This window comes from Ostrinia furnacalis, unplaced genomic scaffold (assembly GCF_004193835.3).
Source record: "Ostrinia furnacalis isolate ACB-3 unplaced genomic scaffold, ASM419383v2 OfSCF5876, whole genome shotgun sequence".
Taxonomy (NCBI): domain Eukaryota; kingdom Metazoa; phylum Arthropoda; class Insecta; order Lepidoptera; family Crambidae; genus Ostrinia; species Ostrinia furnacalis.
In genome coordinates, this window is record NW_021136115.1 from 289,614 (window position 1) to 312,280 (window position 22,667).

The following is a 22,667-nucleotide window of genomic DNA, read 5'->3' on the forward strand; positions in this document are numbered from 1 at the left end:
TTCTATTGTTGCGCCTTAGTCATAAGTTGACCCAATAAAATGTTAAACAACTTATAGTTTGACACAATAAAATGTTAGTCTGGATGAGTCTTCCGTTAGCAACAACCTAACCATTATAGTCCAACGATTTTGAAACGTCAAGTGGAAAAAATCAAAAACTAACAATTTCATTGTAAAAAACGGAAAGTAAAACATACTGCTGGTTTTCTATAACTTTTATTGATATTAGGTTTTTATTTGATAGAAATTAGCCCTAATTTTTTTTTGTACTCAATCAAGGGTTACTTAATGGGTATTTGTAACATTCAGGACTATAGATTGGCAATAAAAATCGGATTAAAATAAAAGGCACCTCATTCTGTTTTTAAAATCACGAATCACTTTGTCAAAACACGGATTAGAAGTAATATGTAGTTTAAATATAGTTGATCCATTACACCAAACGGCCGACATAGTTTACGAAAGGTTTGATTAATATTTCACGTTTTAAACAATAAGTTTAAAAAATAAGAGCTTTTGAAAATTTTAGGACCAAATACAAATATTATTAAAAAAAAACAGTCAAAACCTACAATAATTATCTCAGGTGCGACTAACGTCATTGTCTTAGCACACCCGATGCCGCAGCCTTGGCCTTGAGGCTGCAAGCGTTAATATTACAGGCTATATCGATCCACTGAAGTGCACTCAATTAAACATAGTGCGAAATCATAGTCCTCCTTAAGCTCTGCCGTTGTTGGCTACCCAGAACTGCAGAACTAACTGATAATTATGAAGCCACGATAGCCGAGCGGTGAAGGGGTCGGACTGGCCGACTCGTGATCCGGGGAACGCGGGTTCGGTCCCCGCCGCCGCTCGACTATTGCACACTATTGTGGTGAGCTCACTCGTGTTGTTGTTGTTGTAAAGTTACCGGTTATCGTTAAACTTACGGGCAAAGTTAGGTGGTGCAACTCAGCCTTAGAAATGTACTCGTAACCAACGCCACTACACAATATTAGAGATTTCCAAAAATTTCGTGGAATACAGCTTCATTGGCTTCCGCCACGTAGCAGCGTCAGAAGTTCCAAAACATGGGTCGCAGCTCCATCTACATAAGGACTAGTATTGAATGGTGTTTAATGTGCACATTCACCGTTCCCCGGGGCAGATTCGAGTAACTCGGACAAGTTTATCGAGTTAGACATATTGATATCGAATGCCGCACCATCGATATGAATGAAAAGTCTAACTAGAAATTTTGTTACATCCATAGAAATTAAAGGCTGTACGAAAATGTTTTGCTTAATTCCCTACTTAATTAGTGAATAGACCACACTGAAGGAGTAAAAAAATTGTTCAGTTACTAATTTTATAGTTTTGATTTATAAGTTTATAGTTTTAATTTTAAAGGCATAATGGAATTATCATAGGGATACGTAGACGATTGCATGTGGCTGCTATAGCTAATGTAGAATAAGTAAATATAGGCTTTTACAGTATCTTTATATGAATTAAATTTGTGGCTACGCAGGAAATGTAGCGCAGGGAATATTCGCTTAATATACTCTTATTATAACAACCAAAACTTAAAATATCTATAAATATAACTCGTAAACTTTAGAACTAATTAGAATGCAATTTCTACCATGTCTGCACGATAGCACATTAAAATAAATTGTGGTACCTTATTCAATTTTGCGACATAAATCTCTTAGCTGGCGTCTCTACCGTTTTTTATTGTATTGATACCAGCACTTTAACACCATAATCCAATTTATACTGTTCAAATAATATCAAAGTACAAACTCAAATATCAGAAACTAATGCTGCCGTGCTAGCTAGCTAGCTAGTAACTCCATTTTTTGGCGAAACTAAAATGAGCTCCATCAGATGACCTGACAGGCGTTTTTAGCAAAAAAATTGGGGTTACTGCTGATATCGCTAGTACAGCAGAATGAACTAGAATCCCGCGCTCATGTTTTATACGTAGAAATAAAATGCTTAAACTCATCAAGGTATACTTTTGACTGCTCACCTGTGTTCTGCAGGGCGACCTCTTCGGCGGTCTCAACGATGGCCTGCTCAGCAGGGCGGAGGCCCTCGCAGTGGACATCAGCAAGCACCAGTCGGGCCCGCAGCCGGGACCCCCGCTGCCACAGCTCAAGCACGACATGGTGTACCACCACGGGGTCGGTGGACCCCCGCCTCACAACGCGCGGCCGCATCAGGTATTATTGTTTCTTTTAGGAAGGGCCGTGGCCCTACCCGTTTTCAGTGTACCTACCATGAGTTTACGTTAGGTGTGCTCGCTAGCGAGTACGTCAAAAATCTCTATGAAGATCTTGAAAGTAGCCGCTAGGGCGCTGAACAATATGTCATAGTTACATTACAATTAATGTAATTTTTTTACGCAGTCGCTAGCGAGCACACCTAACGTAAACTCATGGTAAGCATACAGATGTAGGATTGTAGGCTACCGTTATGGCATCTGCAGACACAAAGTTAGGCTGAGCTGCACAATCTTACTTTAACTTTGACAAACGCCAAAAATCTGTCAAACTATACAAAAAGCTCCGGTTATTGTTACTGCTAAATGGTTAACTAAGGTGGCGCAACTCAGCCTTAAGCCCGTATTCACAAACATTACTATGAGGTCTCACAGTGCGCGTGGACGCACAGGGTGACACACGAACCAATCACAGAGCTCTATTCAACGCTGTGCGTTCGATTTGATGCTTCACTTAAGCTAGCATCGTTTGTGAATACGGGGGTCAGTGTCAATCAATCTCATGTTGTAATTTGTTACAATTTCTTACAAATACATTTTTGTGTTTTTAGAACCTCTGTGTTATAAAATTAGTTCAATTATTCTTTTAAGAAAAGACTGTAGGTTCAAAAGCATTTGATCACACAGATTGGACTTCCCGCAAAAAACAAGAAAGAAACCGACTTGTAACAACAATGCGTTGCAAAACCACCCAATCTTCAATCGGTAACTGTAAAATCGCAGCACACTTTCCAAACCCGCATTGCGTACCGATAAACTTAAAATATCGCTTTAAAATGGCCACCAGCGTCACTTCTCACCCCAAGCCGAACACCGATCATACCAATCGAGTTCTCTCTCTATAAAGATAAGGATTCCTCATAAAACTCTTGCTATCTTTGCCACTAGGACTGTAAATAACAATAATAAAGTATATGCAATTTTCCATACCAGTTCTTCGGTATATCGAAATCTCTAATTCGAGGGTCGTCGGTCCTCTGGGAGGCAGGGGGCGATAAAATGTGAGGTAATGTTATGCACTATTCGATGTAACGGAGCTACCCTCCCGGAGAAGGCGGAGCGTTCCGTTTGCTTAGAAATTGGTTGTTTTGCAGTTTATTTGAAAAGGGAAAATACAATGACAATGGGACCGATGCAGGCACTTGTAATTTGTTTTGAGTCCCAATGTCACAAATATAATTACAATATTTTTTCAATACGAGACCTACGAGAGTAAAGAAAATTTATATTTCTCACTCGTATCTCTAATATTTGTGTCTATTTTATGGACTCGTTATTATAAAAGCTATTTAAAATAATAGATATGATTTGCTTGTAGGCCCTGAATTATTCACGTGCCAAATGTTGTTTACAGTTATATTAGGGATTAAGTAGTTGTTGTAAGTTGTTTTCGTCCTATTCGTTTGAGTGTCACTCACGGACCTTAATGTCATTTCACAATCAAAATAACTTACTTAGTTTATTTTCATCGAGGACCAGCCCCCGCAAATCTTTTTATGAACGAAATAGTAAACAAAATAAATATTCTTTAAGATAAGTAATTTGATTTGATTGGAATTCGATTGCTTTTCTTACTATGTTTCTGCTTCAAGGACCCCTTTATAAATTGTTATTACAGACTCTTTATGCTTTCTATTAAGTCTTACTTATTATAGGCTGATTATACAGTGTGGAAACGGTAAGTAATCTCACTTGATTGCTTCTTAACTATACAAGATATCGAAAAACTGGTTACTGAAATACTGATCCTGAAAGTGCTACACGAGCTCTATCAAACGTCAATAATAGGTTACAGAATAAACTGGATCTATCAAAAAATTCAATGTTCTTTTTTTCTCTATTTCTTTTACTTTCGCAAGTAAAAGACTTAAAGCCACCCCTTTTCAAAACTTCAGTAGTTTTCGTTTGTTTACATTTCTGTCTGGAGTATTATGGAATGTGTCCTCTCTCTCTCACTCTATATGCTACCATTACAAATACGAGCGAGAAAGACTGATTGAGCTGAAAATACAGAATTCGTATCTTGTGGATTAGGTTCGAGTTTACTTAGCGTTCCTGGTTCTCTAGCACGGATGATGGCACATCGAAGTTTATATATTGTGGCATGATCTGTTGTTGTTAAGAGCTTTTTTGCGACCAAATCGTAAAGTATACCTATAAGAGCACTGAAGCAAAGGCTTTTGATATGGACACAGGCACAACGCTACTATACTATAGATTGTAATTGAACTTGCTCTTTATGAGAATATTTTAATCGCGCCCTGAACTAAGAAGTACTTACTTACCTAATAGTTTACAATATCGGTAAGTTGCTAATAATGGTTGGTATAATAGCAAGAACTGGTGGGGGCCTAGTTCCTATCGTCATTGCCACTGGTGATGATGATGAAGTTGATTGAATATCAACTTGCCGTTAACAGTAACAAACAAAGAAACTTATTGACACTACAAAATCTTATTCGAGTATAGCCCCCAAATTGAGCTCTATTTATAGTCTTCGCATAAAAAGTCACCGGCGTGGCATATCGTAAAACGGGGCCTTCCAATTTGCCCCTTTCTGAGTTGCCCTTTCCTGAGCTACCCCAGCCTGGGGTCCGTAATGTGTGCTTTATAGCCCACGGAACCAAAAAGCGCGCGTTTGGGGTCCCGTGGATGTCTCTAATCTGTAAATATAGTGAGACCAGTATGCTGGGGACTGTTTTTGATTTGATTAAGTTTTTTTATTGTTGTGACGGTCGGTATTCAGGTGGGTGAGAGTGATGTTGAAGGTTTATTTGATATTTAAATGTAGTTTGATCGGTTTTTTATCGGTTTTGTGGACTTTTTTATTCGCGTTCGACATTCGAGTACGGTTAACGGTTTCGATTTGGTGTCTGCTCTTTTATTTTTAGATTACTTAGCTTGTTATTTTTAATTGAGTCATAGTTAAATTTCGATCTCTTGATTTTATTCGTAGTGGAAATCATTATTGTGTTAATTACGAAGTGCAAGACTTTCTGTGACAAGTTAAAATCCTTTAAAGTCCTTATAATCTAACGAAGTCTCTTATAAAGAACTAGTATAAATATAGGTTCTTTCTTCGGGACCCAAATAAAGGCAGCATTTTAACACCGTCGAAAGATTTCAGCAGACCTCTTAGAGCTGCCGACTCCTCACGAAGATTGATCGACAGACATTACGAACATTGTCGCGAAAAATGGAATTTTCCTGTCAATGTGACGGCTCCTGAGATTTTTTTGATATTTTACAGACAGAAGGTGTCAAGCGGTGATTAGTGTTGGCTGAACTTCAATTTTTTTGGCTGAAAGTGTCCTCGTAGTACTCGTAGTAGACTTGACCTTACAAGCCAATTAAAAATTATACATTCAGTGATAATATTTTTATGGATAGCAATCATTTGGATTAATTAGCATGACTTCACTATTTAATTTTAGCTTTTAAAATTACTAAATATTGCCATGTTGATGTTAAGTAAAAGTTTTCCTCCCGTCTTCTAGTTTTCATGACGATTTTTAAATAGGATATACAGATAATTTATTTTAATGGAGTTTAAACCAGTTTGGACGTGTATAAGTGCCTTGGATAGGGTATATTCAATAAACTATTTGTTTTCATTTGAGTCATTTTACACTTTCATGGCGCTAATCCACCAAAAATTTTCACGGCGCGTTCTCCGCTAGGGTTCTCTATGAATATTTAGCGGAATGAAAAGTAACAATGCCTTCTGACATTAATCATCTAGGGGAGCAAACTTTTCCGAACTCTGTTACAGCTACCCTAATATTAATTGTAGCGTAATCGCTCCATAACCAGTTATTATGTTACAATCCACATTTTAATAGACACTTCCAATTTATTTAGTGTGTCGAATTCCCAACTTTTTATGTTGGGTTTTTTGTTGTTATTTCACGTTGGTATTTGTTTTAAATTAATGTCATTGATTCGTAGGTCATGTTTAAAGTCTAGAATGGTCGAAAAACGAACGTTGAAGATTGTAAAAAATGGACTAGACGAGATTTAAAAATAGATGGACAATTAGGAAAGAGGCCGCGTACCGGAAAACGCAGCGTGGGACGTCCACCCACAAGGTGGACCGATGACCTGATAAAGGTAGCAAGAAGGCGCTGGATGCAGGCCGCTACCAACCGTGGGATGTGTAAGTCATTGGGGGAGGCATATGTTCAGCAGTGGACGTCCTGTGGCTGAAATGATGATGATGATGATGATGATAATGGACAATAAGGCAGCGGACAAGGGGTAGGCTGATGAGTAAAATTAGTCAGTAAGATAAGCAAGCTACGTTTAAGTAGGTCCCTGAACCAATGACAAGAAACAGATAGGGGGGGTGGGGGGGATGCTGTAGAGACTACAGATGTAGGTATGCGATAAGTAACACAACACTGCAGAAGTGACCAACAGTGAAATCGTTACAAAAACGTTTGAAATGTTGTACCTGCCCTGCTCGCTTTTTATTTATTTATTTGTAATAGGTATACAAACAGTTTACAGTCTAGGCTTCATCGTAAAGAAAAAGTGTTAATTACATACTGGACCGTAAGCCAAAATTAGTATACACAGCATGATAAATTAAATTACAAGTACTATCCAAAAATTAATACAGTTCACAACTCTAACAGTACAGCTTTAAATATAACCCTTGAAAAAGAGCAGTGCCGAAGAGACTGAGTTGCTTGCACTACTTCTTTTCAGCACTAGCCCACTTATTGAACACTTACCGAAGCAGTGGTATGGTTAAAATTACACTGGACATAATATATAGCTTAAAAGAAGAAAATAACTAACTTTTACAACCTTATGACTTTTAAAGGGGTTACAGGGCTTCAAAGTAGCTACTTGTTACACGCTAAGGCCTAATTCACACGAGAGCTTTTTTAACGTCCGTTAAAAAAGCGTTCAAATAGAACATAATATGCATACCCAAGCCTATTCCCAACGCTCTGCGTTGAAAATGCAACACAGCTCGATAAAAAAGCGTCGCGTTTTAAAAGCGCCGACGTGTGAACACGTACTTGGGTATGCATATGTTCTATTTGAACGCTTTTNGCCTATTCCCAACGCTCTGCGTTGAAAATGCAACACAGCTCGATAAAAAAGCGTCGCGTTTTAAAAGCGCCGACGTGTGAACACGTACTTGGGTATGCATATGTTCTATTTGAACGCTTTTTTAACGGACGTTAAAAAAGCTCTCGTGTGAATTAGGCCTAATTGGGTTCAAAAAGCGCTTTCGTTGTTTACAATTCTTTATCCCCACCGATTGTCGACATTAGGCACAACTGTTGTCGCAGTTTTGAGCCGGCGCGTCCCCAGCGACGCGACAATTGTGGAAACTAGAAAAAATGCTCATATGCCCACCTCCCATGGGAGGGTATCGTGCCCTTTCCATTTGAGGGCACCATGCGTTTGCTCTGTTTGGGACGGATCTTTAAAACATAATTTTCTAAAAATCTTTATTTTTAGAGAGAACCATTCGATCATTATTGTGAAAGATCATTAGCACTTGTTGTAAACTATTTTATGGGATACATCAAGCTTAAGATAAAAGCAACAAAATGGCTCTAAATCAACAAAAAGTTTATACTGTCTGTGCAAAGGTTTACCTATGCTGTCGAACCAATGAAACGACCTTTGTACCACAAGTCCTTTGTTTTTATCCGCTAACAATACACAAGCGATTAAACTGTGTCAATTTGTAAAACAAAACAAGTGCGAGTCGGGCTCGCGCACAAAGGGTTCCGTAGCAGCAAATATAATAAACTTATTATGTCAATTTATACACCTGGTGAATGGAGCCTAAACTCTCCCGATATTTTGCCTTGTACTTTTATGTATGAATATTAATTTTATATATGTATTTATAAATATTCCGAGCTAAAGAGGTGGCAAAAGCAATGGCAAACAAACCACAATCAATAGTATTCGGTTGTCGCTGAACACTTGGAAACTGAATACATGACTCCGATAGATACGGAAACAAGGCTTTTACATATATTTTTTGCGATTTTCCTAGAACACCAACAAGACTATCGTACACACGCAGTATTCCATTAATGTAATAAATACAACTCCAGTGCCCCACTAATCCCACGTCACCGTCATAAATTACTTGAAGGTGCGTCTCATTTTTAGGTACAGGTTCAATCAGTTCAGGGTGTTGAAATAATTCTAGCTCACGCGGTCTAAATGATGTGCACCGAAGTAACTTTTCATGAAATGCGCGAACCACATCATCTTCGATATAGTTATTATAATTCAGAATGTAGGAAAACGTATTATCTAAAGTATCCATTGTTAGATGATATACAATAAGCTTTAGAAATTTTAAAAACCTGCTACGAAACACTAAAATTTGCACCAAAAACAAAGGAATTTATATTATTGGGGGATTTATTAGTACGTGACCGGTTTAATAGCACCTATTAAACCAGTATACCTACTTACTTATTTTTTATAATAGGTACAATTCAATATTAAAAAGTCTCAACGCCAAATTCGACTTGCGAAAGAAGTAAATGGGAACGATGAAATTCTCTTAGCGCGCACAAGTGACAACGACGTCTGCCCTCACGTGTCTGCCCGTTCGGGTCGACGCGGTTAGCTATCTTATCCCCGCTCCCGCGCGAGACCACGCCCCGCAACTCACGCGCTGCAGCGCAGCGAGCGACCGATCTTCTTGAATCGATGTAATAATAATCTATAGGATTAACGCGTTTTAAAAATATTGGTTCGATGGATATGTTTAACCTATTATTACTCAACAATCACATTTGTAATATTAAACTTTATCAAATGCACAATGTATTTAAGGTACATTACTGGATAAGGATTAATGGCGTATTGCTTGAATAAGCTAATATTTCTCGTAAAAAGTACCTACATTATAAAGATTTTATATCATCGCGGATTTTAAAAGGTGTACAATACTGTAGTATATTTTTTGATCTATCTTATAAGGTTCAGCCATCGTTTTCAGTGTAAGCACAATAACTTAACCAAAATTACAGTTAAATCAACCTATCTCAAAAACTATAAGAGATACTTTGATCAAACCAAAAATCGTTGAAAGAGTTAATTAGCATGCATCACCTCTATTTTTTTTAGAATTTTATACCCCGTAGTTATAAAAATAGAGGGGGGGGGACATACTTTTTACGACTTTGAGAGCTGATATCTCAAAAACCGTTCACTTTAAGAAAAATGTTTTTTAGAAAACTTTATATCATTTTAAAAGACCTTTCCATTGATACCCCACACGGGTATGTACATCGAAAAAAAAATTTTCATCCCTCAGTTACATGTATGGGGGGCCCCACCCCCAATTCTTTTTTTTACTATTTAGTGTCATAATTTTGTAGCGGTTCATACAACACATATTCCCATCAAATTTCATCACTGTAGTACTTATAGTTTCCGAGTAAATCGGCTGTGACAGACGGACAGACGGACAGACGGACAGACGGACAGACGGACAGACGGACAGACGGACAGACGGACAGACGGACATGACGAAACTATAAGGGTTCCGTTTTTGCCATTTTGGCTACGGAACCCTAAAAACTGTCTTTTATACTTTTGAAACTAATGCTTTGAGCGAACAATGAACAAAAGCTTTCGTTTTCCATTTTATCCGGGCTTTCCCGATTAAGTGGGCACCCTACTCCCAGCTCATGTTTAACTTGCACTGTTTATTTTTAAGGTCGATATTTTCGTAATGGGTCGGCAAGGGAATATTTCCCTTTGAAGACGACACTCTGCCAGGACGGTCCCATTTAGCACTCTGTGTAAGGCTGCTTACGCTTAGTAGTATTTTCTATTAGCTGTAGTGCAGCTTAAATTACACAAAGATATATTATTTTCGAGTGAATAGTGTAGTTATTAAACAATTAGTTGAGATTGAATACTAGAAAACCATGAAATTCACAGAATATTCGTTTTTTAATGCTAGGTAGGTATAAAAGGTATACAAGGTGCTCACTGCTCACCTCAATTTTCAAAAATCAACAATGATTATTGTTGAACTAGTAAACTTAACATTCATGTTAGTGACACTGGATGTAGGTAATTAAATAAACTTTATTATGATGTGTACTAGGTATTGAAAAGTAAAAAATAAGCTAATTTTCTAGGACAATAGGTACCCACGTCAGTTTTCTAGATTCCTGAAACGATTCAGATACGTACTCGTAGAAATCTGCCATACTTCGAGTAGGCTATCTAACAAATAAGGAAAGGTTTCAAACAGGCTATCCAGGGACATTGTCAGGCACTGAATCTGGACCATAAGATCCTAAGTTTGAAACAATTGGTTTTTTCACATTTTTTCTGAACAGTATTTTCACCCTGTATTATCTTTGGTGCATTGCGACATGTGCCCGCAGCACCTCGTTGTTGTAATGCATAAATGTTTATTTTGGATGATTCGTGCATAATTACGAAGGTATACCTACTTCTTGCATAAATTGTATGCTAAAAGCCTATGAGTAGGAAGGTAGTAGGTGCAGTTCTGTTGAGTTCATAAATATATTGTTAGCCTTTTAACTTCAATTCTTAAAATGTCATTGTTTAAATTTTATATTTTTGCATGCCATACTCTGGTGAAATGTGTGATCCTACTCTAATCTAATTTACCATCTTACTTACATGTACCACTTTCAAGCGAAATTAATGATTTGATTTGATTTGAAAAAATACAAACATTAATAAAGTGTAATCATGTAAACTGTTCATTATCATGTTGGACATTAATATTTTGAAATATTGGCTCTGCCAAGATATTTATGAATTGGACTGTACCTCTAATATCTGTAAGAAATTGCGTTATGCTCTAAAAATTCCTTCAAATCTCTTCATTGTAATATTTAAAATCATTACCAAAACCTTGATTCTTATCTTTCAAAATCCGTTATCCACTCATACTTCAAACACCCTAAAACACCGTCAGTACACAGAAATAACTTAATGGAAGTGCTGCGAGATTATCATAAGTATATTAAGCATGAGCACCGAATAATTTTGTCGGGTACCTAGTAGTCGAACATCATTGCGAGGCGTATCGCATGCGTGTCATAGGGACCCATCAAAACGCATCGAGGGGAGCGTGGGGCCATGAAAGTAGAGGACAGATCGCCGTTGCACATTAAAAATAAAAATAAAAATGAAAATAAAAATATAAATTGTTTATTTCTATAAATCATTTACAATAAAGTTACCGGGGTCTCCCAGAAAGTAATCTTAAGATACTTGTGTTGGGAGTACCTCGCTCTTTCACCTTAGTTACAAATTAAATTTACGTAATAAACTTGCTAGTAACATTGTACATTTATATTTTTTAATTAATTGGGGTACAGCAACATTATTACTAATCATGGCATAAACAGAATACATCGAAAAAAAGATAAAAAATGATTAATGCACTCCGATTGTTGAACATTTTAATCTAAAATAAGTTTAGCCACCATTCCGCCTTAATAAGGTATTCAATAGAAATGGTAACAACCAACAGTCACATTAAAAAATCATTCAACCTTATAAATATTTTATGTACGTACTATTAAGTACAGGGGCCTTCGTCGCTTGAACGCTTATTAATAATAGATGAAAAAATACTAGATAACAATGTGTAATTTCTAGTTTAAACATCGCTAGTTTCGTGGCCTTTAGTCCCTATAAATTCGGCCACTTGTCCCAATCATAACGTTGTGATACAAATCACTATTAACGGAATATAATTTATTTAATATCCACTTGCAATCGCGTATACACTCGGCCAGTGATGTGACAGTTAATGTGTTTTTTGAAGTTATCGATTAATTTCAATTAAATAAATTGGTATTTGAAAATGTCAGTAGAAAATATTAACAATGTTTTTTGTGGTTTTACGATAAAGGTTTTTTAAGGCTTAACTCAATAATGCTTTCAATTGTGTGTGTTGAAAATGGAGTTATTAACGACAAGTCTATTAATACCAAACGGCAAGTAATTGATGATTTTTAAAACCGCTAGCGAGACAGTTCTAATGAAAGCTAAAATTATGCCGTATAATAACGAGTAACTGATATTTAAATGTAAATCATATTCGTAGATTTTTTTATGTTTTAAGCCGGCAATATGTGCCCATTAATGTAAAGATGTGTAATATCCAACCTTTATTTTAATTTTTTTACTAACAAAACAAAGTAAATAATTACAAAACATATTTCTATCGATATCGAGTATCGACACTCCAAATCTGGCATCACTAGCAAATGACACGAGGGGAGGTTCGTCCCCTTATTATTACACAATGACACACAGCGCCCCTGCACAAATTGTAGTGTATTATCGGGGATCTCCTACACACCTGAGTTCAATATTTGCGGTTTCTCTCCACTCGAAAAGGGTTGGAATTAATTTTGGTGTAATATTGTTTTGTTGATTTAGGTAGTTTTAATAGTGAAAGTTTAACAGCTTTAACACTATCACATTTTGCGAGAAAATTCATAATTGTTTCTTCAATAGTCAATTCATTTGTCTCTTCTAGTGGAAAAAATAATTTAATACGAGCTTAATAAAACTTGACTCAAATAAACCTGTGATAAACTTCCATATTACTAAGAAATAATAAAACCAAACTCATGATACGGTCAGAAAAAGATGCTGAGCTATCGTTTGTTTTGAACCTCATTTTTGTTTAAACTCGGTTTCAACAAGAAAAACTTTGGCTCTAACTAACGTAGGCTCTACTAACACTAGCAACAATAGTAAGTAATTTTGTAACAAAATATTTTTTTTTATCATCTTGTGATTGTTCTTAGGCGAGTTGTTTTCCCATTTTATAAAAAGTTATTTTTTATGATGAAATTAAGAAATTCGCAACTTAAGACGATCGTCTTGTACATTAATAGAGTAAGTATTTTGCACTAAGCCAAATTGACCCAACCTCCCGCGTGACCATCGTCCCACTATATTTTCATATGCTTTAAAAATAGTGGTAGAGTCCAAGGAACGCAACGTTTCGTGCTAGACATGGTTGTAATTGTGAAATATTGCTCCCTTGGCCCCCGTCCTGGGGCGACGTGCATTAGCTCATGGACCTTAACGTGAAGCAGTAAAGTCGGGAATCGCGTGACACATTGCGCTGGCCTCAGCTCACTCCAGCTATATAAATATACCACTCTAAGTCCTAGCACAAAAGTCCAGTTTGGCTCAGCCACGAACACGGAACCCTTGGAGAGAAATTGTCAGAGGAAGACTTACGAGTCGTTTAGAAGGCTAGTGAGATATATTACGGCGGCCGACTGTCAATTGTTTTGGTTAAGGCTTATTTATGAAAATAATGCGCGACGAGAAGTAAATAATTAGCTTTGAAACACCAAACAATAAAAACTTAATTTACTTCTACATGGTGCTTCCTGCGTTTCTTGATTTCACTTTAAAACGCGCACAAATGAAGCTTTCGGTAAACGCGAAAATAATAACGTTAAATAATTAAGCAGGAAAATTGTTTATGCACGAACGTCGAACGCCGCGGCCGTTGCAATGAAATGGAATAACACGAACCATTAAAATGATCCAATACACTCTAAACCGGATCTTGTTTTATTTTGCAATAGGTTTGATTTCATCTGGACCCGTCGGTACTAGTTATAAAATATTCACCAGCTGTCAAGCTAAATTAGAGCAACAGTAATCAATAGTTTAAGTGCACTCTCATTCCGGCACAAAGCGGCATATTGGCGCTGCACTCGCGACGCCCCATCAGCACAAGTGTTTGCGCACATAAAACACGCTGCAAATCTACACACATTGTTTAAGTTTCATACTCCGCCATTGTGCGCGCCGACACAATGAACGCCCGATTTAACATGAATGCGCCGGCTAATTCCCGGCCCTTGCCAACCTTTTCAATCAACTAGCATTCGACAGTACGATAAAACGAATTACAAAGTCTTTCTTCTCGCAGATGGGCCACCACGGGATGGAGGGGCTGGACATGCTGGACCCGCTGACGTCGTCGTCGATGACGACGCTGGCGCCGATGGGCGAGGCCGCGCCGCCGCACCACCAGCTGCACGGGTACGGCATGAACCACGTCATGAACCACCACCACCACGCCGGCGCGCTGGCGCACCCGCCCGCGCACCTGGCGCACCCCGCCGCCGCGCTGCACCCAGACACCGACACCGACCCGCGCGAGCTCGAGGCCTTCGCCGAGCGCTTCAAGCAGCGCCGCATCAAGCTCGGCGTCACGCAGGCCGACGTCGGCAAGGCGCTCGCCAACCTCAAGCTGCCCGGCGTCGGCGCGCTCTCCCAGAGCACCATCTGCCGCTTCGAGAGCCTCACGCTCAGCCACAACAACATGATCGCGCTCAAGCCCATCCTGCAGGCCTGGCTGGAGGAGGCCGAGGCGCAGGCCAAGAACAAGCGGCGCGACCCCGACGCGCCCAGCGTGCTGCCCGCCGGCGAGAAGAAGCGCAAGCGCACCTCCATCGCCGCGCCCGAGAAGCGCAGCCTCGAGGCCTACTTCGCCGTGCAGCCGCGGCCGTCCGGCGAGAAGATCACGGCGATCGCGGAGAAGCTCGACCTCAAAAAGAACGTCGTGCGGGTGTGGTTCTGCAACCAGAGGCAGAAACAGAAGCGCATGAAGTTCGCGGCGCAGCACTGACCGGCGGGCGGCGGCGCGGCGCTGCTGTACCCGGGCGCCGGGTACGGCTACTGAGCCCGCCCGCCGCCGCCGGCGCCGCCCGGCGCCCCCGGCCCGGCACGCGCCTCTACCGTGAGCAATAATACAGATCTCATCTCGATCTCAACCCTTCAAGCTCCTTCGAACGCAACCTAGTGACTAGTGTAGATATTGTACATGAACCGATTTTCATTTCTTTGTACACTTGTACGATGACTTCTCATATATTTTTCGAGACACAGGGTATATAATTGATTATATACATATCATTACAAAATAGAAGTCGCTTCGTTTACACACAGTTTCTTTCCGACGCCGTGTTTTGAGGTTTCCGGAGCATCGAAATTATGTACGAGAAAAAATTGAAATTCAGGATTTTTAAGAGAATGTGCCTTGCAAATATCAATATTCTGTGTTTAATGTTAGTAACTTCATCGCTGCGAGTCGCAGGTGTGGTCGGAGCGGGCGGCGCGCGCGGCTCTCCCGTTCGCCGACTGTGGCTCCTTTGGGCTCGGTTTTGAGGTATGTGATCCCAAAAAACAATACCTACATCTTATCTTTAAATTAAATAAGTTAAGTATAAAATGAATACATAATAAGTTTTATAAGTTAAGTTGTAAAAATTATGTATTGGACTTAAATTTGTCACTGTGGAACAGTTTCTTAAAAAAATCTGTTTTGTAACAGAATATGCCATATTAACTAATATTTTTTGCACGATACTAAAAAAATGATTACTCAAGAGCGAAGAGCTTTCCTTACATAGTTAAAGTAAGTATGTGAATGAAATCTAATGAATGTTATGAAAGAATGGACACGGTTTGTTGGATACTTCAGTGGATGCAACTTCAGAATCGAGCCTTTTGCCAGGTGGGCGCGGTCTTCACTCCCGCGCACGCCGCCGCCCGCCATATTGTCGTATTTATTGTATTTATAAATTTGTTAAACGTTTTGTTCTCAATTAACTGTACAAAATAACTTTAAGATCCTTTCGCTTATGTTGTAGATAGTATCTGTAGATCTTATTTACGTTCGACTGTTTGTTCGTTTTGATAATATTATTAAAAAAACATTATTCACAAAATGGCACAATTTTAGACTAAGAAGTTAATAGTGACATTTAGCCAAAATAGAATTTAAACCCATTTGTAAATAAAACACATTTCGATTTACATTTAGAATTAGTTAATACATAATAGTTACTAAATTGAATGGAATTAGTACAACGCTGACGGATTCATGCACTCTGCATACACACACGTTTTGTTTTGTAAAAATATACTTACATAATTTGTTTACTATTCAAACTGTACCAAACCAAGAGTAATGTTAAGTTATATTGCAAATAAGTAAAGTAAGATTTTAGTTTATAATAAGAAGTACTTAGATTAAGATGCCAAACAAACGTGTATAAAATGGACGATTTATTTGTCATTAATTTGTAATATGTCGTCATGTTGCATGAATCCAGGAGGTGACGGACGGTCACTGCTTAAGAAACAAACAAAAAAATAATAAAAAGTTTGCGAATTATAAATAATATTTTTAAAAGAAATTTTGTAAATATAGATTTAAATGAGTTAAGTTAACGAAACGTGCAATTTAGACCTCGGTAATTTAATTATAATTAACTGCTAGGAATTTGTGAATTTATAACAAGTGGAACGTCAGGTACGCTTTACCTTCAGCCATGTTGCGCGGGAGTCGCCAGTAACGACACATTGGCAGTGACATTGTGCGGCGTTTCAGCCTACAAGTTTCTACAAGGTATTTTAAACTATGGAAGGGTCGTCATACAGCCTGTGTTAAACATATGTAATAATTTTCAGACGACTGTAAAGTTACTATTCTTTTAAACTTTTTACGAGCTTACGTCAAAGTAAAATCATTAATCCCAATGCTCAATCATTTCACAGTATTACGAGATTATTGCCATCTCTCCTTCCCATCGCTACAACTCCTGTGTAGTGTACCTAGCCAGGATCTACAGCTTGACCGCTAATAAAACCCAACCAGTAAAGGTCAAGTTTGTCCTGGGGGAAAGTTAAACTGTCATTGGACCCGCAACTTCAGAAATTAACCAGAAGATCTTAAAAAACATAATTATGATCACTGATCTTGTAAATAATTTACTGTTGCAAAATATATGTAATTTGGGACCTGAAACGAACAACGAATTTCTAAATTCAGCTCAATATCTATAACTGCTTCTTTTTAAAAGACTTACATGGTCTTCTAGTATGCCAAACATATTTGACTTTTCTAAGTCAAATATGTTTGGCATACTAGAGCTACATAAAGCTTTTATATGTGGGTTGTAGCATAACGTAGCATATTTTTTCCAGCCTTTAATACCTCAATTAGATCCGTGCAGTCATAATATCCTGTAGTTACCCATCCATTTCTGAGAATAATAATGAAAATTTGAATTTAGAGTTTATTATAAAATGCCAACATTATTCAAACATAAATTAAATTAATACGAGTATTATGTGTGTGTTCGTTGTATTGTATGAGCATTCGAAACAAAAAGAAATTCAATACGTTAACGTACGTCAAGCGATCACATACGTAGTACCTAACACTGCCTTGAAACTAATAATAGCTGAAGCAGAATAGCGCTTAACTTAGAATGAAAGCGACCTCTATCTATAAATAGGACTTCTTTGAAAACGTCTGGAGGTTATAAAATCAGAAGATTTAATACTTAGTATTACAAATGCGTTTTTACTTTGGCTTCCACTCCTGCGTAACACGGCCCACACTCTCTAGTCATTGCTTTAAGTTATCCTTGTACTGTACAAGTTTTGTGATAAATCACCTTTCACTATACTATTTATACAATAAATACCGAACTAAGATCATGTATTTTTTTTACCGCATATGTATTGATATTTTATAGAAACCAATCGATAACATTGTATAACCACTGTACAGTCAAAGATCAAGTATAAACATGTATGGCTAATGTATAATTAATTAAGTATAATCAAAATTCACTTACAATAGGACGCAGAGTTGTAATATTCCAACCCATCAAGGAAATTTTCGAATTAAATTTTACATACACAAATATAAGTAAGAAAGTTAATTTACTATCGAAGTTTATAATCATTATCAATGTTTATAGAGGTGGACCAATTTTGAAACCTGAAGCATCAAAAAACTCATTTATAAATGTCTCTGTCCGAGAAAACTACAAAATTATAGTGGTATGTGATTAATAAATGCCATTTTATAGTAGGACTAAATTAAAATAAATAATAATGATTTTTTAGTGATTACTAGCCTTATTTCCTGCTTAAGAGCGTTTACGTCTAGCGTGGCATGTCAAGTTTAGGTAATTTCGATGCTATTTTTATTCACACTAAAATAATTGTGACTGTGTGCGTGTTCTCACGCTCTATAGTCAAACCAAAATACTTTGATCCACCATCGTAAAAGTGTGCCAGGCTGTCAAGTGACAGCCCAAAGAAACTATAAAATCTTCAAATCTTCCAACACCGACTCTATAATTATAAATAATGGTATACATTAGTCCTAATCAATAATAAATACGTAAATTCTTTATCAAATAGTAAATTATCAAAGGTTTTTTACTATTTTGAGAATATTTTATACAGCCTATGTTCAGCAGAAAAAAAAATGTAGTATTATTCCGCTTTATAATATTAATAGGTATACAGACATAACTTGCTGTTCCAAATTTTAGTCATTCGTTTTGGTTTCATCGCTAAAAATAACTTAATTTTATTTTTCATTATCCCTAATTGCTGTTGCTTTAGTCTCTAACGCATGATGTTTTCACCTATAATTAAGTTTGCATTTAACAAGTGTCATTTTTTATAGTTACTTTTGTGAAGCCTCAATGTAACCTTGTTGGTGTTCAAATAAATAAATTACGTCTGAAATAGAATTTGTAGTAAAAATAGACTGTAATGAAAAATAACAATAAAATATTTTAATTACCACGTGATCGCAAAATCTACCACCAAGATTTTGCGGATACACTATAAAAGTCCAGCTACCTGTCAAAGATCAACGTACGCGTGACACGTCAGCAGAGCACCGAACGACGTGACCTCACTCTGGAACGCCTTGAGGCGGACTGAATTTGAACGATTCGTGCGCGGCGATTTATAGTAGTTTTCAAATACTCATAGAAAAAAAATTACAATGAATTATTTTAAATTTCAAAGTAAATATTTTAGATAAGATATTCTTCTATTGTATTAAGCTATTTTTGTGTTGAATAAAGTCACTTTGACTTTTGGGTATTTCACGTTTTTTTAATTTGTGATTTCTTATTGTAAAATGCTTAAATCTAAAAATTTTCTCAGATAACTATTTGCCCAAGGATCTATGCTATAGGATATAAATGTTTGTTAAATCGTTTTCACAGTATTTTTATAAAAATTTCAGCTTGTAAACTGACGCTAAAGTGGAAATTTACAAAACCTGTGTGGACTTATCTTGATATAATTCTTGAATACTAAACTAATCGCAATATTTTCTCAATTAACTATTTAGACGACGAAATTGCCTAACTATTTATGCCTATAACATATTTGTAGTATTACTGGTTAATGATTGTAACGAGTTGAAAAAGTACTGTTTTTGCGCCAAACGGCGTAAACGCTCTTAAATATCTGATTATTTCTTGTTTCAAAATTATGACAAAATCAGTCTAAAAATACCTTAACTTATAATATTTATACTATTGTTTGTACGAGTATGTACAATACAAATACTAGGAATTTGCACCTATATGGTTATATTAAAATGAAATAAGCTCAACTTTGAAACGTCATTGTGTTCATTAGCCACTTGTTTTGGCAAAGTTAAAGTTAACTGATAGAAATAATTTTTAAATATTAATTTCATTTTAAGTCAAACACCTTTAAAATGCCGTAACTGATACTTGACTGTACAATGGTTATGATACTGACTTCTCACCGTAAATTGATAGATCAAAGCATTTATTACCTACTGTTACAACGTCTGTCGACTACTGATAATAATGCATATTCCTAAGTGCCATCATAAGAGTGGGTTACCATTCGACTGTTGCGGTCGGTAGCAAAATTCTCAACTCAAGACTTTAACTCAAGCTAAGATTTAGGAATCAGTTTGATTCGCGGACTTAAATCTATGCTCGAATTGGAATATAATTTAGAGCGTTGTTTCTTCTAACAACGCCTCAAAGTGATGGGTTAAAATATCGAGACCAATCCTAGGTTTAACTTTCATAATCGAGTTGAACATAAAATATTACTAGTGCTTAAGTTGGTGAACCAATAAAAGAAGGTTAAAGTGTATTTCATAAAGGCCCTTTTATGAAACAATCTTTAGACTACAAATAACTTAAATGAAAACTTACTTTCTTATCAAACAAGATGTGATATCGATGTCTCCATAACCTAATATTGTTCATTCGTTCGTTTCAGCCAAATGACGTCCACTGCTGGACAAAGGCCTCCCCCAAGGTTTTCCACAATGAACGCTGACCTAATATACAGTTGGTGATTCTATTCAGACCTGCAAACTTTTGCCCTGTCGATAAGCAAGTTCACGGCCCAGTATTTCAGCTCTCAGACAAACATCCAAATATAGCTGGCTCCAAGCATACCGCTATTAATTTCGCTAGTTGAGTGTTGCTGGATCAATACTTCTGATAGTTGGATAGAGAGGTGGAAATTATATGGAGTATTATTGGAGATGCTAGACAAAATTACGGCATTTCATGCTAAATTGATTTAGTTTATACGGCATATTATGGGCTTATGAAAATATTCAATAAATGCTAAAGAACCGATAATTCTCCTGTAAATATGGTTATTATAAACTGTTATTTTCAAATTCAAATTAAAATAATGTCTCTCATTAGTAAGATCTTATTCTTCTCTTTATTTCATTGATGGCGATGGACTATTCGTAAGATCTCGATATGACATATTTTTTGTAACATAACCATTTGATAATTACAAGTACGTTTTGTAAAATATATTTGCTCAGTTATTTCAATTCTTTTACATTAATCTTTGCTACAAACATTTGTATTTTCTATAATAATAAGGAACTGAGGGATTTCTGCCTCCATTTCTTTTCATCAAACTTTGCTCTGAAATATAGAGCAAAATGGTTCACCCACTCTACAAATATTATATTGTAATATACAGTAGATACTACAATTATTTCGATAATCTTCACACAGAGCGGCCTTAGAGTGATGTTACTTAGAAACGTACGATGACTTGAAAGGTGATGAAATTAATTTTGATCTATGAATTTTTTGGTGAGATAGTCTCAGAATTGATATTTAAATCCACCTAAAGCACACGGGTAAGGACACTGCTTTAATAGGTGCAATTTAAGGTAAATTATCTTAAATACTTATTACATGCTTTTATTGATAGTACTGAAACGACTTATCTATTGTAAAAGTGTTAGCTACATACATTGTATGAACTTCATATTATTATTGTTTCGATACTTATAATATTATGTAATCAATATTATTGAGATGACCTTAACCTAAAGTAAAAGCGAACGACACAAAATAGAGTAAACATCGTATTTTTCCTACACCTTTCGAAGAAGGATAAATGTCAAGGTTGTCTATAAATATAATGTTATCTACTTAACGCGTCATAACAGCTGATCTATGGTGGAAATCTACGTACGTGGAAATCTTCATCTGGAAGATTTTCATTGTTCGGCAGTGAAGGGCTTATTATTAGGATTTTTCTACACATTGTTCTATATTTGGATCCTCTTCAGACTTGCTCGTATTCAGTTTGTGTGCGTCAGACTTCTCATTTCTATTATCAACATACTCGTATTTAAAAGAAACACCTATATAAAATGTTAAAGCAACCCTTTTACAATAAATAAGGGAATAAAATGGATTTTTACCAACATTTTATTTGTAAATAAAAGAAAATAACTACTAATAAATAGACCGAACTTAAATATTAGTTCATAAACTAACCTGCTCGTTTTCGGGTAATACTCGAGTACTAATTCGTACTTAAAGTACAAATAAGTCGCCATTTTTAATATTTAAAGTACTTTGGTATTACCCCATTGCGAAGTGGAGGTTGGTCGGTGATAAGTTAAAAGTAGACATTAGACATTTCTCTTGCAATTATTACTTCTTAATTAATTATTATTATTAATAATAAACGGAGACGATCTTATTTCGAAAACCAATAAACAATAAATTGAAAATAGAAATATTAGTAAAATATTTGTTGTTTCATTGACCTTGTTGAGTTCGTTTTGCACCCGCACACCCTGTGCGCAGTAAATGAGGTAAGAAGAATATGCTAACTATTCCTACGTGCTACACTAAGACCAGTGGTTGAGAAGTTTTGGGTTCGATTCCCAGGTGAATAATCATTTTAAATGTGTCTTTTTTGGAGTCAATACCAGTAGGTACTTATTATTATTCTGTGTGAATACTATAAGACTGACTTTAGGTTGTGACCTCGGTTGTTAGCCTTTCGAAGAATATTGGAAGCAGAATCATATAAAAAATACTCAGGGGCATCTAAAAAGGCAGATTTAAAAAAAATACACACCATTTTAAATAAACAACTTGAAAATATCTAACTGCCTAAGGCGAGAATCAATAGGCAGTTCGATTTTTTCAAGTTGTTTAATTATTTTTTTTTAGTTTGAGAAGCGACTCAAATCGCTAAGATATTATGTCAAGCT

General features: G+C 36.6%; 1 protein-coding gene across 2 annotated transcripts in view; it reads left to right on the forward strand.

Annotated features, from left to right (window-relative positions):
* acj6 (abnormal chemosensory protein 6) overlaps positions 1-14,930 on the forward strand; it is an 82,087-nt gene extending 67,157 nt beyond the window's left edge. The window contains exons 3-5 of one of the 2 annotated variants that reach the window (XM_028316812.1): positions 2,031-2,210; positions 8,551-8,556; positions 14,214-14,930. In XM_028316812.1, the coding sequence (XP_028172613.1) occupies positions 2,031-2,210; positions 8,551-8,556; positions 14,214-14,930 (903 nt within the window). The remainder of the gene's footprint in view (positions 1-2,030; positions 2,211-8,550; positions 8,557-14,213) is intronic. The other variant, XM_028316813.1, reaches the window with a different exon arrangement.
* The last annotated feature ends 7,737 nt before the right edge of the window (positions 14,931-22,667 follow it).